General features: G+C 43.4%; 2 protein-coding genes across 2 annotated transcripts; both read left to right on the top strand.

Annotated features, from left to right (window-relative positions):
* The first annotated feature begins 788 nt into the window (after positions 1 to 788).
* Positions 789 to 6391, top strand: mysm1 (Myb-like, SWIRM and MPN domains 1). Its single transcript, XM_030434587.1, has 20 exons — positions 789 to 844; positions 1072 to 1144; positions 1233 to 1303; positions 1659 to 1733; positions 1830 to 1914; positions 2016 to 2114; positions 2235 to 2730; positions 2808 to 3045; positions 3127 to 3257; positions 3348 to 3451; positions 3547 to 3624; positions 3708 to 3790; positions 3884 to 3938; positions 4266 to 4316; positions 4606 to 4680; positions 4784 to 4972; positions 5055 to 5187; positions 5357 to 5462; positions 5604 to 5661; positions 5784 to 6391. Exons 1-20 carry the CDS (start codon positions 789 to 791, stop codon positions 6138 to 6140), a joined length of 2613 nt encoding a protein of 870 aa, XP_030290447.1. The 3' UTR covers positions 6141 to 6391.
* Positions 6392 to 7227: 836 nt separating this feature from the next.
* oma1 (OMA1 zinc metallopeptidase) lies at positions 7228 to 16409 on the top strand. Its single transcript, XM_030432425.1, has 8 exons — positions 7228 to 8028; positions 9383 to 9611; positions 9802 to 9975; positions 10221 to 10328; positions 12091 to 12219; positions 12420 to 12494; positions 13468 to 13617; positions 15705 to 16409. The coding sequence occupies exons 1-8, from the start codon at positions 7640 to 7642 to the stop codon at positions 16041 to 16043; spliced, it is 1593 nt and encodes a 530-aa protein (XP_030288285.1). The 5' UTR covers positions 7228 to 7639; the 3' UTR covers positions 16044 to 16409.
* The last annotated feature ends 964 nt before the right edge of the window (positions 16410 to 17373 follow it).

Raw genomic sequence — 17373 nt, 5'->3', positions numbered from 1 at the left:
AGCAGTAGCAGTTCACCCAATCATACTAAATACCTAATCAGTTATATAACTCTAAAGGGAACATTCTCTCCTTGATGTGTTTTAAAAAGAAGAATTCGATTAATATTATTGGATAAACCACTGATTGAAAATGTTGCCACATGACTGTTTGGGGTGACAAAAGGCATCTTAATCTGCAACATTTTGAAGATGAATTTACCATCTTCGGCTGGAGCCTCAGTATGCATTATGTGTGTCTGACTAGATTTCTGCCAGGAAAAAAAAGTATGATTACCATATTAAATTCTATAAAATGTCACCTAGAAGAAGAAAAGCACATTTTTGACTCAGTTTTTTTCCGTTTATGCTGGAGTTGTAAATGTAGACATGGAGAGGCTGTCTAAATCTGTTCCAGAGAAACAATAGTACAACTAAAGATAATATTATGAAAGCGTTGAATGAAACCTGTGATGCATCTTTATTTAAGATACTTATTTGATGGGATGGCTGGCAGATTGGACAGAGGGTGGAGGGATGGCAGCTGTATCACCGTACATATACAAGATAAACAAAAATAAACTAAATAAATAGTGTATCAGATATGACTTTATTTAAGGAATCACTAAAAGAATTAAAATAGCTCGATGGCTTCATTTTTTATTAACTGTTCAGATAATCACATTGACGCAGGGTGGCGTTAGTACCTCCCCCCACACGGTGTCGCTGTGCGCAGAGCTGGACGCTGTTCCCCTCCGGCACTCTGCGTGTCCCCTCTACGTTGTCTATGTTGTTTACGTTCATCCGTCAACATGGAGGACGAGCTGGATGTTGATATCGAGGGAGACGAGTTTGAAAACAGTATAAGGTGAGGATATTAACTGTTTCTGCTGAATTTATACATTTAAGGTATATTTGTCTCGTGTGCTGTAGTCCACGGTATTTTACTGAGAGCTAGTTGTAGTTTTCAGTCCCCCATAGCGCAGGTTATAACTGTGGTTAGCTAGCTGACCTGTGGGTCCATCGTGAGTGTGTGAGGTCTCCTCTGTCCCTCAAAAGTTGTGTTAGAGACAGCTCATGCTCTTTGTGTTGCAGTGGGCTAGATGGAGGAGGTTTGGTCCAGGAACACGTCATACAGTCTGCATGGAAGAGCAGCGCTGGTATACTGGTACGTAAAACATCACGAAGCTAACTCAGCTGTGTGGCTGCAGATGCCTGTGCTGACGGTGTGCGTGTCCCTCTGTGTTGTGCTGCAGCCCTGGGAGCTGGACAGCTCCATCAGCCCAGAGAACAGAGAGGTGATCGAGAGGATGCTGCTGGAGGAACAGTATCCTTCCCACTGTCCCACTGTGTTTTCTTTTTCACAGTTTTCACAGTTGAACTACACTGTACTCTGTATTTGTTTAGGCACTTCGTTTAGATAACACTGATTGCACTCGGAAAAAAATGATATATGTGATTATATTGTCAGCATGAAAAGAGATTGTCTTAAATTTTGGATATGGTTATATCATGATATGGCATACTTGTATTAACAAGAACAAGACTGTTCTGCTTGTCCCAATGCTTGTCTAAACCCACTTAATAATATAACCTAAAAATAACAGAATACTATTATAAGGCCACATCACCCAGCCCTATTGCTCATTATTAAATCTGTTGGTCCTGAACTGCATCTGTAGATACTATCTGACAGGGGAGAAGATTCCAAATCATATCTGGGAGAGTGATGCTGACAACAAGCCCAAAGTGAAGAAGTAAGTACATTTTGTTCCAGCATTCACATGAGCCGAGCACGCCCATTGTTTTTGTTGTTGCCATTCATATAAGGCTTGTGTCTGTCGGATTTTCAGGTCTCCAGCTAAGACTTCGGCCTCAGCCTCTGGCTCCTCGTCTCGATGGTCCAAACAGGAGAAAGAACTGTTTGAGCAGGGACTGGTGAGCTTGACAAAGTGCAGTTGATTTAACAAAGGTTTTATATGAGTGAGTGTGAGTGTGTTGTCTATGATACCAGGTGGCTAAGGTGTGTTTTCATGCAGGCCCAGTTTGGTCGAAGGTGGACTAAGATTGCCAAGTTGGTGGGCAGCCGGTCTGTTCTTCAGGTCAAGAGCTACGCCAGACAGTATTTCAAGCTCAAGGTGACAGACTCAAAGTTATACCTTTTACTATTTTCATTATTCAAACTCTTTCATCATCAAGAATGCATTCTTGGGAAATTACAGTGAAGAATAAAACAATCTTTCCTCATTTGTTTCCAGGCTAAATCAGAACCCAGAGCTGCAGCTCCCTCTGCAGGTCCTGAGCTGCACTCACAGCCTCCTCAGGCCACCTCCAGTCATGCATCTGCTCTGGCAAACACTGTCCGTATAGAGAAGCTTTCTGATGAGGAAGATGAGGAGGTAGACATCACTGATGACCTGAGCGACGATGGAGACCATGACAATAAACCGCAGCTTGTGCTCAAAACTGAGTTGTGTGAGCTAGAGCAGCACAACCCCACAGAAGAGCAGGGAGAGGCAGATCTGACTGAGACAAAGGAGCCAACATTGCGTAGTCCTCAACCCGCATCTTCCCTCCCTTGCTCGGAGAAGACTTGGCTGGACAAGAGAGGTGATGAGATCGAAACACTACTACCTCCAAATAATCTTCAGACAGCCTCAGAGCTAATAACTGAGGAGAAAGAAGGCCAGAGCTCCCAGTCTCAGAGCTCAGCACTGACTTGTCAACTGGAAGAGGCCTGTAGTGACAACACAGGTAAGACTGCTCCATCTTGATGATGTGCCTTCTTTTTTCTCATGCATAGTTAATCTGTGGTTGTATTTTCCTCCCAGATTCCGCTGATAAGACTGAGCAGGGTCCAGCTGATAGACCAGAAGAAGAAGAAGAAGAAGAGGAAGAGGATGAGGAAGATGAAGATGATGAGCTGAAGGCCCCTGAGCAGGAAATAGAAATGGAAATGGAGACCATCACTGAGGAGGAGAAACAAGCTATCCCAGAGTTCTTCGAGGGACGACCATCCAAGACACCTGAAAGATACCTGAAGATCCGAAACTACATCCTGGATCAGTGGTAAAACTGGATAAATGTCTGGTGACCTCTTTCACCACAGCTCTGCAGCAGAAGAAATCAGTGTTTTTCTTTGTTCAACAGGCTGAAGAGTAAGCCCAAGTACCTGAACAAGACATCAGTCCGCCCTGGACTGAAGAACTGTGGAGACGTCAACTGCATCGGGAGGATACATACCTACCTGGAGCTCATTGGAGCCATCAACTTCAGCTGTGGTAACTTTACGTATAGAATTCTTCTGTTCTTTATATAAAAAAAATATCAGGCTTTCCTCTTCACACAAATCTCTGTCTCTTCTCTCGTAGAGCAAGCGATCTATAATCGCCCAAGGGTGGTGGACCGCTCCAAGCAAAAGGTGGGCAAAGATGTGCTAGAGGCCTATCAGCTGGCCCAGAGACTGCAGAGCATGGTAGGTCCACATCAACTCCTAAACTCTGACATCAAATCTAAAGCATCTAAACTCTGTACTTAGCTTGATTTTGACTGACTGGCTGCATGTTACAGCGAACCAGGAAGCGACGTGTGCGGGACCTATGGGGAAACTGGTGTGACGCTAAACACTTGGAAGGGCAGACATATGAGGTTTGGACTTTGGAATTGTTCAGCAAAGTATTGATCCACCGGGTTTAGTATATTACTGATCATGTTTGGGTGGTTTTCATCAGCATCTCAGTGCCGAGGAGCTCGCTCTGCGGAGAGAAGAGATGAAGAAGCAGCCCAAACCCTGCAAGATCTCCAGGTTCAAAGGGTGAGCATGATGGATCCTTGTAACATGAGCTGAATTCCTGACAGTCTTGTATGTATAAAAGTGTAAATACTTAATGACACCTTTTTCTTCCAGGTCTTTTGATCCCTTCCAGTTGATTCCCTGCAGGTTTTTCGGCGAGGATGTGCAGGTCAGTGGTCATTTATCCCTTTGTTCGGTCTTCAGCAGTGCTTTGTAACTTGCAAGATGGGAATTTCAAATGAGCCACTTTTATCAGAAATTCACTCTCTCCTAATGGTTTTTCATCTTAGAAGCTGAGAGAGCTGAGACACTCTGTGCATAACCTTTATCTTTAGTCTTAATGTTAAGGGAATTCTTAGAAATGTCATAACCTCTTTTTTAATTTTGTCACTAGAAGCAAACTCTCTGCACTAGGAAGCTTGTCTTTAGAGTACGGCCCCCAGGTCTTTTGTGGTCAAGTGTTAAAAGCTCCTCTTTGTTGCTCCTTCCCCCTCAGGCTCCATTCCAGGTCATTGTGTGTGCGGAGACTCTACTCATAATGGACATGGTATCTATGTTATACACACAACCAAACATGTTGCATGTATTTTCCCTCTGGTAGAACACTGAAATGTTAAGAGTCTTAAGAGGCTTGAGGAAAGTTTCCTCACTGTGTATACAGGAAAAGGTTAACTGAACTTTTGTTTATCCACTTAGCTGTTAGGCAAGTCAAATGATTTCCTATTGTTGTTATTTTGAAATCTGAAACACATGTCTCATTTAGTGTATCTCATATTATCGTTTATTAATTGTATTCTAATGTTCCAATGTGTGATTAAATGTGCTGTGATTGTCAGCATGCCCACGTGTCGAGGGGGGAAGTCATCGGCCTGCTCGGTGGAACGTTCAATGAGGAAGAGAAAGTATTAAAGGTAGGAAAAGAAGTGAAAAACATCACTGTAAAAAGATGAGGATAGAGGTTTTATTTGCTACAAACGGTTTTTTAGAAGTGGTGTCAAACGATCCTGTGTGCAGATCTGTGCAGCAGAGCCATGCAACAGCGTGAGCACGGGTTTGCAGTGCGAGATGGACCCGCTGTCTCAGACACAGGCCTGTGATGTGCTGTCGTCCCTGGGCTTCAGTGTGGTTGGCTGGTACCACTCACATCCCTCCTTCCACCCCAACCCTTCAGTCCGGGACATAGCCACACAGGACCAGTTCCAGGTAAAGGGAGCACACAAAGAAGTCACACTGGGGTGACTCAGCATGAGGGTGTGATCTGATCCCTTTGTCTCGATTGTTTCAGAGTTATTTCTCACGTGGTGGAGCGCCCTTCATCGGGATGATTGTGAGCCCATATGACCCAGCCAATCGCTCCCCCCACTCCCAAACTACTTGCTTGTTGGTGAAAGAGAGCCAGGAGCCTTCAGGCCCACAGAGTATGTTGAACACACACACACACACACACACACACACACACACACACACACACACACACACACAGCGGCTCAAGAACAAGAGGCTTCGAAATCTGACAATGTTGGTCCGTGATTTCAGCACACAGTGGCACTATTTATCCTCTGGCTGACTCTCTCGGTTACTTCACAGAGCTGCCCTACAGATTCGACTTCCTGTCATCACAAGACATTCCAGACTGGGAGCAGACATTGAGGAGAGCTCAGTGGATCATCCACAAATACTGTCAAACACCCGGGTGAGTCAGAAACAAGACTGGAGGAGTGTCATGCGGCCTGATGTTGATACTTGTTTTGTGTGATTCAGAACAGTTTTTCTTGTTTTCTTGGTTCTTAAGCTTCATGGTGGAGTATCTAAACTGTGTTTTTGCTCCTGGTAGGAGTGTGCAGATGGACAGATTTTTCCGGAAAGACTCTCATCTCACCTGTCTGGAGAAGGTTTGTTTAGCCAATCCGTCTACCTGCTGTTCACACATTCTAGTGGCTTCAATGACTAATATGTTTATGCTTCTACTTTGTCTTATTTCACTTGACTTCTTCTGTTATTTACCTCTCTTCAGATGCTGTCGTCTCTGGCCAGATACCTCGAGCCCCTGCCCGAAGAGGAGGGAGACTCCTTCCTCAGCCAGATCCAGGCGCTTTTCCAGTCAGACTTCATTGCCAAGCAGCAAGTGTCTGACCAGGAAGAGGAAGAATCTCTAAATATTACATCCAGACCAGTGGACTCGGATGACCTTGCTTATGATAAGCTGATCAGTGAAGAAAGGGCCCAGGAGGGAGGAACAGAGTCTGATCCAGATTCTGGCAGAGTTTCAGACAACAGTGTGCTTCCCACAGACTCAACCTCGGAGGCAAACAGCAGCACAGTGTTACATCTGGGCTCTGTGCTGTCGACTGAACATGACTATTTACTGTGATGGACCATATATCTGACCGTACTTGTACCTCATACATTGTTTTATATATAAATATGATGAGGCTTTGTATCAATATTACCAACTTACTCATTTAGTTTTTAACATTTTATTACTTAAGGCCTTTTAACCAAAAACCCAGTGTGTGTGTGTGTGTGTGTGAGAAAGCGAGAGTGTGTCATAAGTGTGTGTCATTTTACTTCCATTGTACTGCAGATTTCTTTTACACATTAGAATAAACATTTATTTTCATACATTGTGTTCTCGTTTCATTTTTATTTTTGTCTAAAAGCTTGATTCATATGTTATAGTACTTAAAAGGGTAACTCCACCAATTTATCACATTACACAAGTGTGTTTACTATCTATCTATCTATCTACCTATCTACCTACCTACCTACCTACCTACCTCGAAGAGTCATACTACATATGTGACAAGTAGTATATAACGTTTTGTAGCTCCAGAGGAAACTGCATAGGATTTGCCTCCAGTGATGTCGCTCAGTGGTGGAGATGAATTGTGGGTAATGTAGGCGTTAAGTTTTAAAAAAATAAGAAACGATAGCTATATGGCACTACTTCTACTGTATCAATTTTGAAAGTTTTATTTTCACTTTTAAGTTACCAACAGTGTTAAAAGAGTGCAATGTACGACCTGGTGCTAACCTACAATGCAACGTAACCACTGAATGACATCAGTGGAGGCTAACTAGGGTGCATCTACATTTGTTTGAATGCTGATTAATGTACCCTGTCCCCTTTTCCAAATAAAATAAAATAAGAATAATGACAAAGAAGTGAAGACCTCCCCAAGACGTGTGATCACACATTAATGTGTTTACTAGGTGGAGTTTCCCTATAAATTGCTGTAATTTACAACACAGTGACTGAAACTGAGGTACAATTTTTCTTTTTTCCATATAGAGAAATGTCAAAAAGTAGCCATGCGATACGATTAATTCCATAAATTCGTATTAGTATTTCTTTCCTATTATTAGCTTAATTCAACAGTTGACTTTAGCTTAATTTAGCCCTCGACGTTCACCCGGAACGTTCTTCGCGAAGTTGTTTCTAGAGGGGATTATTTTGGAGGCAGGAGCGCACCAACGCTGCCACCTTCAAAGTTCCGTTCATTCTGTTGTGGAAACTATTTGCGACTCACGTCGTAACCAGAGTCTTTGTTTTTAACTCGGCGTGTTAGAGTGTTATTCGGGCTACATTGAAACATTTAGGTCGCGGTTGTTGGACTGCGGTAACCAAGGGTAACCTATTTATAGCTAGCTTCTGCTGACAGCAATGACATTGACAGCTGAGAAGAGGCATGGCTGTTTGTTATAAAGAAAAGTAACGTCGACGTCCTGTGGCAGACGTTTCTACATTAAGATGAGGAAATACACCCCTGTCAGATAATAGGCGACCGTGCTGGTGTCTGCTAGCTGCTAAATACCTCTTTGCTCTTAGGTAAGTCTGAAACTGGCAGAGTTGCGTTGACAGCCGGGACAATGGTTTTACTTTGCGTCGGTCTGTTAAGAAACAGTCGTTTCTGTTCCCTTCCTCTGTATCTGCCTCGAAACCTCCTGATGTGCAGACGAGTTGGGCTTCCTCTGAAGAAGCTTCACTCTGTGTCCTCTGAGAACAGCTGTCACAGGACAACGAACTCTGCTCTCCTCAGAGCCAATCAGACAGGATCGCCTCTCTTATTCTGTGCCAATGGAAGGACGCTGTGTTTTCAGATTAGTCCCAGGGTCACCTCACCCCTACACCGCCCCGGTCCTGTCCTAACACAGTGCGGACACTTCCACACCTCGGCCCCCGTCAGGGCCCTGCCTGTCCCCCTCATCTGGCTGGTGCTCAAACCTCTGCAGAAGCTCTTGGCTATAATACTGGGCAGGTAGGAAGCTGTATGATGCTGCCTTGTTATTATTATAGACCAAGTGGTTAATCAGTGTTGGTTCATTATAAACATGAAAATAACAAGTCCTCGCTTTAAAATGTTGTCCAATACATTCATTAAAAAAATAATTATGTCATTAATATTTTGAATTAATTTATAAGTGGATTTCAAGTGCAAACAGTTACACAACCAATTTTGTATTTAATATACAGATAAATTGAAATGCACTAATCAGCTAAAGCCACAATATTATATGATCATACTTAATTAACACATATTTACTTGCTTTATCACCAGTTGTATTCATTGTGTAATTTGAATTAGAAACAAATAAATTACCTTATAAATTCCTGCAGTGTTAATTAACTGTTTTTGATTAACTGGTAAAAAAAACAAACAAAAAACCCCATCCTCTTTCATTACCATGATGGGATTGTCTCACCTGTTATGTCTTGTTTCACTAATTTGAAAATAGTACAGATTACTGGCAATAATTAATGAGTTACGTGTGCTGACTGTGAGAGTATAATTTGGCACACTTGAGGCTCCATAACACACACACCATCAGGGAGGTTGTTTTGGCACAGATAACTGAATCGGCATGGCGCTCCCTGCAAGTCATACAACTGTTTTGTTAAAAGAGACATATTATGCTCATTTTCAGGTTGAGTGTTTTATTTTGGGTTACTACTAGATGAGGTTTAAGTACCTAAAGGTCGCGTTCTGTCCAGTGTTGCAGCACTCTCACACGCTTGAGTAGGCACCGTGAACAACATCAGATCAGCTGAGCGAAATTAAGTATTACCCACCAAACTAGCCTCTAGGCAGAAATTATGTAAACGTGTGACACGCATGATGTCACAAAGTCAGTTTTCTTGTGGGAGAGAGGAGCTTCTGTTGTTGCACTGTTTGGGCTTTACATGCACAAGAACTTATATAAGCACAATAAGTATCCTTTTAATTCACTACTTCAAAAAGTCTTGGCCTACTTGTCTACCTCAATATTTGACTGTATTCTTTTTGCAAACACACAAAAGGACTTTATGTGCATAGTACATTGTTGTGAACATGTTTTATGCATGTTTGAGGCTGCCTTCTTTCCCAGATCCACTTTGAAAAAGTGACTATTGATCTCAGTCTGCCTCAATTCCTCCATTTTTAATTGCTAATGATTTTTTTCACTTACATTTTCTCCTAAACTCTAAACATGTACATTTTTCAGCATGAAAGAAAACTCAAACTATTGTCTTCACCACTGTAGGGCAGATATATGATTCTATATTTACTGCATGAGTCTTTGTGAGCTACACAAACAGATACTGCAGACCTTGTGGCCTCTCTCTGTCTACAGGAGTATAAGGAAGTGGTGGGTGGCTCTACCAGCCAACCGCCGGCAGCTGTTGCGCGAATGGGCCTGGCACCGCCGCTGGCACCTGGCAGCAGGGGCAGGCGTTGCTATGGTGATTGTAGCGCTCCTTCTCCTGACCCACCTGGATGAGTCCCCTGTGACAGGACGGACCCGCCTGGTGGTGTTCAGCAGAGAGAACTACATGGAGCTGGCAACTCTGACTACAAAGGCGGTGAGGGAAGGAGGAGGGGGTTAGGACATTGTGTGTGTGTGTGTGTGTGTGTGTGCGCGTATGTGTGTGTCTGTGTGTGTGCGTGCCATGGATAGAAAATAACAAACTATCCCTGTTACACACAGACTTGATAACATTTTTGGAAATGAAAGTATGATGACAAATAAACATTTGCGCGTGCATGTTTCAGCACATGGAGGAGTTTGCAGAGCTGCTGGTTCCAGTCACTGATCCTCGTCACCAGGTGGTGGAGCGGTTGGTGCAGCACCTGGCGCAAAGGAACAAGGACATCCCTGAAGTGTCTGATGTCACCTGGAACGTCCACGTGGTGCAAAGTCCTAATGTGAACGCCTTTGTCCTCCCGGTCAGTAAGAGACAGACAGGTGTAGAATTGCAGAATATGACTTTCGTGTCTTTAAAGTCATATGTGAGGATTTCTTAGCGTAAAGGAGAACGTCTATTCATCCACTTCCCTTATTATGTATCAAGGTACTAAGTGGCAAGGGCAATTACAGGTTCATAGCTACTGTCAACTTTTTTTGTCCGACTCTAAAGAACCTCTTCAAACACTGTTTGGCTCAGATTTCGGTTGTGCTTTCCTTTGTGTAGAATGGGGAGGTGTTCATGTTTACGGGGATGCTGGAGGCCGTGGCAGATGTTCACCAGCTGACCTTCATCCTGGGACATGAGATGGCTCATGCTTTGTTGGGACACTCTGTAAGTGTAAAACCCTCTGCAGATTGCCTTTGTGATTGTGGCATGATATTATCGTGTACGGTCATATTTCATTTTTTCCCTTATTTCTTAATTTTTACAATATTGTTTCATAGTTTACATTGCTCCGTTTTTTTTACTTTATGTGTTTTATTGTAAGTATTATCAGAGATGAGGGACTAATATACTGACAGATGGGTGCTCCATTATTAAAATTAATTAATGACTTTGTTTAATTTAGTTTATCATCCAAGTTGCTCAGTGTTTACTTTATCTGTTCTTTTAACTCAGAATGTAGCCATCATATCATAAATCATGTCAATGTTTCAAGTAGTTTTTAATGGAAAAACATCCAATATATCTAATTAATTAGTAATGATTAACCCATAATGGATATTTAAGGCAGCCAGATATCAATTGAAGTAAATCTGCATAAAAGTGTCATCCTCAGTAAAGTGCTTTAATAATAAGTGTCCCAGCAACAACTCATGGGAACATCCTGACTTTACACAAAGCTACTGAGTGGGACATGCTTGGATTATGCTAATGCGCAGAATGTATGCTAGCTAGCTAATTTTCTGACAGAAAAGACGTAACATTGCAAAATGCTAACCATTCATGAAATAATCATTTTCATAGCACCTCACTTAATTAATGTTGACGTTACAATCAACAATGATATAGTGATACTTAACACACATTACATTTGACTTTTCTGCTTCCTACACCACTTCGACACGACGTAATACTTGAACCAGTCGTATCACTTTATTTTTTTTAAAGGCAAGTCCTGGATGACCTTTAAACACGTTGTCAACACACAAACACTGCTGATTTGATGCAGGAGGCACTGAAACCCGTTTAGCTCTGCGGAGAATAAATGCAGCTCCTGAGCCTGAGGTGTGTACAGTCTGCTGACTTTTTAGAGGCTTAGTTGATGGCAGGAGACCTTGCTTTGCATAAGGATGAGTCACTGAAAACACTTAAAGTGCAAATAATGTTCAAGAACAAAGTTTAGTCATTTCGAAGCCGTTGGCACACAGAGTCGAAGTTACAGCTGGAAGTCTTCCAGGTCTCTCCCTCTCGCAAGGCTGTAAAATAGGTACGTGGACCTCCTATATGTATGTGCATTATACACTGAGATCTCTTACTATTCATCATCACCCACCCGCCCCCCTCCTACTTCCAGTTTAGTAATGGCTGTAGTGGCATCAGTTGCAATGCTGTTGCATCAGCCAGTGATAAAGACTCACTGACAATCACCTCCAAGCGCTCACTAATCCTGTCTGTGCTATGATGACCAAAGTCCTGTCGACCTCAGGCACTGTCGTGCTGTATTAATTCTCCACAGATGGCTGTTTTTTTTTCCCTGCCTACAAAAGCCCATTCTTCTTCTTGTTAAAAAAAAGTGTCTAATGAAGTTGTGGGTATTTCAAGACTTTAAACGTTCTCAGAGGAAATGCTTGAAGGAGATTTTAATTAGATGAAGGGAATGAGCATCGATGGGCTTGGTATTACCCAGTAGGTGTGCTCTGTTGGATTGGCTGTTAAAACCTCTAAATCTGTTACAGCGTAAAAGTTCCACTAAAATAGATGGGAACAATCAATATGTTCCAGCTGCCTTGTTCACCTCCCCAAAACTTTTTACCTTGATTTTTCTTCTCCCTCCATCCCATTATCTTCTTTTCTGACCCCGATCCTTCACTTTCTTTATTCCCTCCCTCTCCCCTCTGTCACCCCCTCCTCGTCGTCCCGCCTCCCCCAGGCAGAGCAGGCCAGTCTGTCTCACGTCGTGGACCTCCTGTCCCTTATTCTTCTGACAGCCATCTGGGCCGTGTGTCCTCGAGACAGCCTGGCCCTGTTGGGACAGTGGGTGCAGGACAAGCTTTCCCAGGTGAGCCCCAGAATGTTAATACCCTCATGAAATTTCCTCATTTTTCACTCAGTTGAAGAAACGTTTTCACACTTTACACACAGCTTTCACTGACAACACAGTTTATTATATGTTATTGTAGTGCCAGTGTTATTGTAGACCGGTCTGATCGGAAATATGGATCAGTCTTATCATACATGCATCATTTTTCTCTCCGTCAGTTGATGTTCAGCCGCCCCTACAGCAGGAAACTGGAGGCTGAGGCAGATCAAGTCGGATTACAGCTGGCTGCTAAGGTATCGTCATCTCCAGTTTGTTATTACTTAAAGGCGCGCACAGATTTTACACATGAAAGGAGGAGTACTAGACACCCAGAGAAAAGTTTCAGATTTTTTTTGGTCTGTTTCAGTCTTAGATTGTCTGTCTTTCTTTGGCCTGTTGAAATATACCCAATGATGTCATCAGCGTTCTCTTTGCTCGGGTTTTAAACTTAACATTTTTATAACAGAAAGCCTGCGCTGCAGACTGTAAGCGTTTGGTTTGAACAAAGGAGTCTAATGAATATGAACAAAAGATGGTATTGAGTTGCATAATACAATATGTATGATCCAGCATTTTTGTAGCTTGTCAGACACAAGGGACTAAAAGTAAGGACATGTCAGCGTCTGCCCCCAACTTTATACGGCAGTACTACATTGCTGGAGTACCCCTTTAACATAACATGACAAAACTAAATATAGTCGGTGCTTTTGGGGTTCATGTTTCATGATCAAACGATAAGTTCACCATTAAGCATTTCTGGAACTTCTCAGCAAAAGAGCCTTGCTCTCCTAAACAACTGAAGTAGACGGGTACTTGTTTTAAAATGTCAAGAAACAACTGAAAAAAATCCCAACATGGCTCCATACAGCTCGTCGAGTGTAATCCAAGCTTTCTGAAGCCTTTCAACGGACTTTCCAGTGCCATGAAAGGGATTAGGTAATTAATGAAATTCTCATTTTTGAGTGAACCTATCCTTTATGAAATTTTTAAAAATCTTTTCGCTCTTAATGGGGTTATCAGTATTACAAAACTATAGTCATCTTATGGAGCTGCTGCTGTCCAACCTTGTAATCTGTCTGCAGCACACTAGGGGGCACTGTTGTCCAACTAAATTGAGCCGATTCAACTGCAAGGACTTTCATCTCGGCACAAAGCAGAGGGATGCCACATTGTGTGTGAGTGTGCGTTTCTGATCCCATGGTGAGTGTTTGTGTGTTTCCTCCGCAGGCCTGTGCAGATGTGCGAGCAGGCCCCGTATTCTGGCAGCAAATGGAAATCAGAGACCAGCTGACAGGAGAGCCCAGCGTCCCCGAGTGGCTGTCCACACACCCGTCTCACAGGAACAGATTCACTCAGCTGGACCGCCTCGTACCACAGGTACCGCAGATAATGCTCAGTCCAAGTAACAGCAGGGGCAGCTTTTAAGTTTTACCTCAATTATACAAGTAAACACATTCCTGCTGCTCTGACTCATACGTTTGTCTTAAGTAAAAGACTCTTTGATCCCCGTGCGAGGGGCGAGCCCAACACCTGTCTGTTGTCGAGGAGAAACAAGTGTAGCTTTAGGAGCTGTTGGAGGAGGAGTCATAATGGAACTAATGAAGCGTCTGGAGAGATGTGCATCCACCTGCAGACATGTGGCGAGGAGGGCAGAGAGGAGGAAGAGACTTGGGGAGGAGAGGAAAAGATGCAAGGTTTTAGGAAAGGCAGGAAAAACATTTGTGCCACACAGGGGCCTGGATGCCTGCTTAACTAACTGTCTTGGAGGCTTTTAGTTGAGGAGCTGAAAGAAAACAGCCTGACGCCAGCAGCTCGATCTCAGGGGCTCACGCGCACTGTGCCGACACTTTGGCGAGACGATCGATGCTATGTTAAGACCAGAAAGAAATCGGCGCGCAACTTCTATGGAAAGCGTCAGCGTCCAGAATCATTACGTCTGTCGTGTGTGTGTCTGTTTGTGTCTGAGGCAGAGAGAGAGAGACATGCACAGTGTATCAGGCAGCAGCCAATTTAACCTTGAGCGCGAGTCTGACTGTTGGTACACAGTCAGATGCTCCAAGCACGAAAGACGAACAGATGGGTAAACCCACTAATTGTCCATCAGGTGCCTGTGTCATTCAGTGTGTGTACATGTTCTGTGTGCGTGTGTGTATTGTATGTTTGTGCCTGTGCATCATATCACATCCCTGCGCAGCAGATTGACCTCTAGCAGCAGTTGTTTTTTTTTTTTTTTTTGAGCTCAGGCTGCAGCCACAGGCAGTGAAGTGATGTAGACAGTTGTTTGGGGGATTCATGCGCGCGCTCAAAAAAAAGACTCTCCGGTAACTCTAACACCCTCCTCACGCCAAAACCGTTCGATCCAGCATAGCGGCACGTTACGTGCCAGTTAACAGCTGAGCTCATTCGGGTGAAAGTGATGCATAATGCGATGTTTTTAACCTTGCGAGGGGTGACAGCATTGAGCTACTTAACCCGACTCTTCTGAGGGCACTCCGCCTCCACGAGTGCGCTCATCATCCTTAAGCAAAGCGCATTAAGTCCACTGCTAGCATGAGAGGGAGAGCCTGTTGAGTGGGAAGCCAAGTGCATGTATGTGCTAAGAGTCCTGTAGGTGATTCTAAGTGAGAGATTAATGAGTTTGGTGTGTGCGTGGGCGGGTGTTTGAGACGGACAAGGAGAATGTCTCTAACTGCCGGGACGTGCTCGTAGTTATTACAGCTCTGCTCACCCAACCTGTGTGAGAATGATTGTGAAGAGAGAGTTCTTTTCTGATGACTTTTGTGTCCATATTTGTAGCTGTGTTGTATGCCTGAAATATCTCAACAACTACTGGGCAGAGTGAGAGGAAATTATGTACAGACATTTATGTTCTACAGAACTCGAAGAAAACCGACTTTAGGGATCCCCAAACTCCTGTCTAGTGTCATCATAAGGTTAAATTCTATATGTTTTTGACCAAATACCTTTAAATGACATTTTCACGATCCCTAAGCTGTAAATCCAGTTAACACACTTAACTAGGATGTGTTCGTATTTAGCTTACAGCATCACAGAGCTGCTACATTGACTCTCCTCTGCAGTTTTCTTATTTTGTTTGTCTGAGTCAGTGCATCTGTTTATCTCACTGTCTTTGTCTTTCTAGTCTTTTTTTTTTTTGTCTCCGGTCTTTCAAATTCTCCTCTCTATCTTTTCTTTGTGTTGCATTCATTTCAGTTCACAGCCGCGTTTTGATGAAATATCTTATCACAAAGTAAAAAAAGAAAGAAAAGAGAGAGAGAAAAAAAAGAAGTAACTGACTTTTTTGTTATAATTCACTGCCAACAAAAACAACAGAGTGCTCACCATTGTCGGGCCTCTTCATATCCATCTTTGCACTTGTTAAATTGTTAGTTAACTCCTTGTGTGAACGCAGTACATTTTAAAAGTGATGATTTCAAACTGTTCTTCACTTCGTCTCCCTCCAGGCACTGGAGCTGAGGGAGAGCTGCGTCTGCCCTGCCCTGCCTGCTACCGATCCTCGTGCCGTCTTCTCCAAGAGCGTCCATGTGCTGCTGGAAAACGCTAAGAACCAGGGGAAAGCAGGGCAGGAAGGGGCACGTAAGCTCCACCTGCTGCACAGCCCGGCTCCACTCCCCGCTGGACTGCCTGCCGCTCTGCTCGCCCAAACTTCCCTCCTTCCTTTCTCAAACGTGGATCAAGAAAGTAAAGAGCCAGTCCCAAAAGTAGCTTTAGAGTTAGATGTAGCAACCTCTACCGCTGCTCCTGCTGAGGGGGGCGGACACCAGAACGTGGCGCAGAGCTGACAGGGGTGTTAAATCATCAGAATCTTCTACAAATGTCTAGGTTTTTTTTTTTTTTTTTTTTTACGGAATCACTGTTGAGATGAGCGAATGGGTGAGTGATTGATCGGTAATTTGGTTTACTGCTAAACTGCTGTTTTTATCGTCCGTTAATTTTCAGAGCTACTGGGTGCAAAGTGGTTACGAGTAGCTTCCCTCCGTTGCAGAATTAAACTGTAGAAGAGGCACTTTTGAAATAAGCGAATGTACAATGAATACAAAGTGTTTCTTCAAATCAAATCAAATCAATTTTATTTATATAGCCCAAAATCACAATCACATTGCCTCAGTGGGCTTTACAATCTGTACAGTGAACAACATCCTCTGTCCTTAGACCCTCGATTCGAGTGAGGAAAAACTTCACATGTTGATGGAAAAAAAACCTTTTAACAGGGTAAAAACAAAACAATGGAAGAAACCTCAGGAAGAGCCACAGAGGAGGGATCCCTCTTCCAGGACGGACAGACATGCAATAGATGTTGCGTGTACAGAAAAGAGCAACAATTCACAGTTTACAAGGTACATCAACAGAAGATCTGATACAAGTTATGTAAAGTGAGTGGATCCAGGAGACGACCGAGCAGGACGAGGCATCACCAAGTGGAGCCCGAGCCAGACGACCTCCTGTCCACCATGCTGACCTGGAAGAGGGCAGGCCACACAAGATAATTAGTAATAGACAGAGAGAGGCATCAAGATTAACAGACATATAGAAGCAGAGGAGAGCAATGTTCCAGCAGAGCCCAGGGTGTGACGATCTCGATCAGTCAGTATTTCAAGGCAGCAGGAGCCCGGAAACGGTAGATGGTCCAAGGGGCCCGTGGTCCATCAGAAGGGAGCCTGAATGAAAGAGGGGAGGAGGAGAAAGAGAAGGAGGAGAGGGAGGAGGAAGCTATAGAGAGTGTAGAGAGTGACACAGCTTGAAGCTTGTGGGAACAGAAAACAAAAACAAAGGTTTCTCGCTTTTAATAAGCCACGGCAATCTGCCAATAGAACAAGTGAAAATTGTCTAAAATAAAGTCCCTATATCTCACTGAAATGCTTCTTTCTGGATGATTGCGTCTTAAATGAAGTCTATTGAGATATTTTGACTAGAAACAAAACAAATTTACTTGGTAATATTGACGTGAGACTCTCATGGGTCACCAGCACATTGGAGCTTGGCGCTAGAGTGAAAATAAACGTCTCAGGTCTCTCTCAGTTTGGAGAAAATTGATGCAAAAAGTCAGCAAAAATAAAGAAAAAAATATCAAGGACCCTCTCAAGCTTGCCCTATACTGCAACACCCTGAACC

Source organism: Sparus aurata, chromosome 11, assembly GCF_900880675.1.
Source record: "Sparus aurata chromosome 11, fSpaAur1.1, whole genome shotgun sequence".
NCBI classification, from domain to species: domain Eukaryota; kingdom Metazoa; phylum Chordata; class Actinopteri; order Spariformes; family Sparidae; genus Sparus; species Sparus aurata.
The sequence above is the reverse complement of the archived record's forward strand: the minus strand, read 5'-3'. Positions and strand labels throughout refer to the sequence as shown.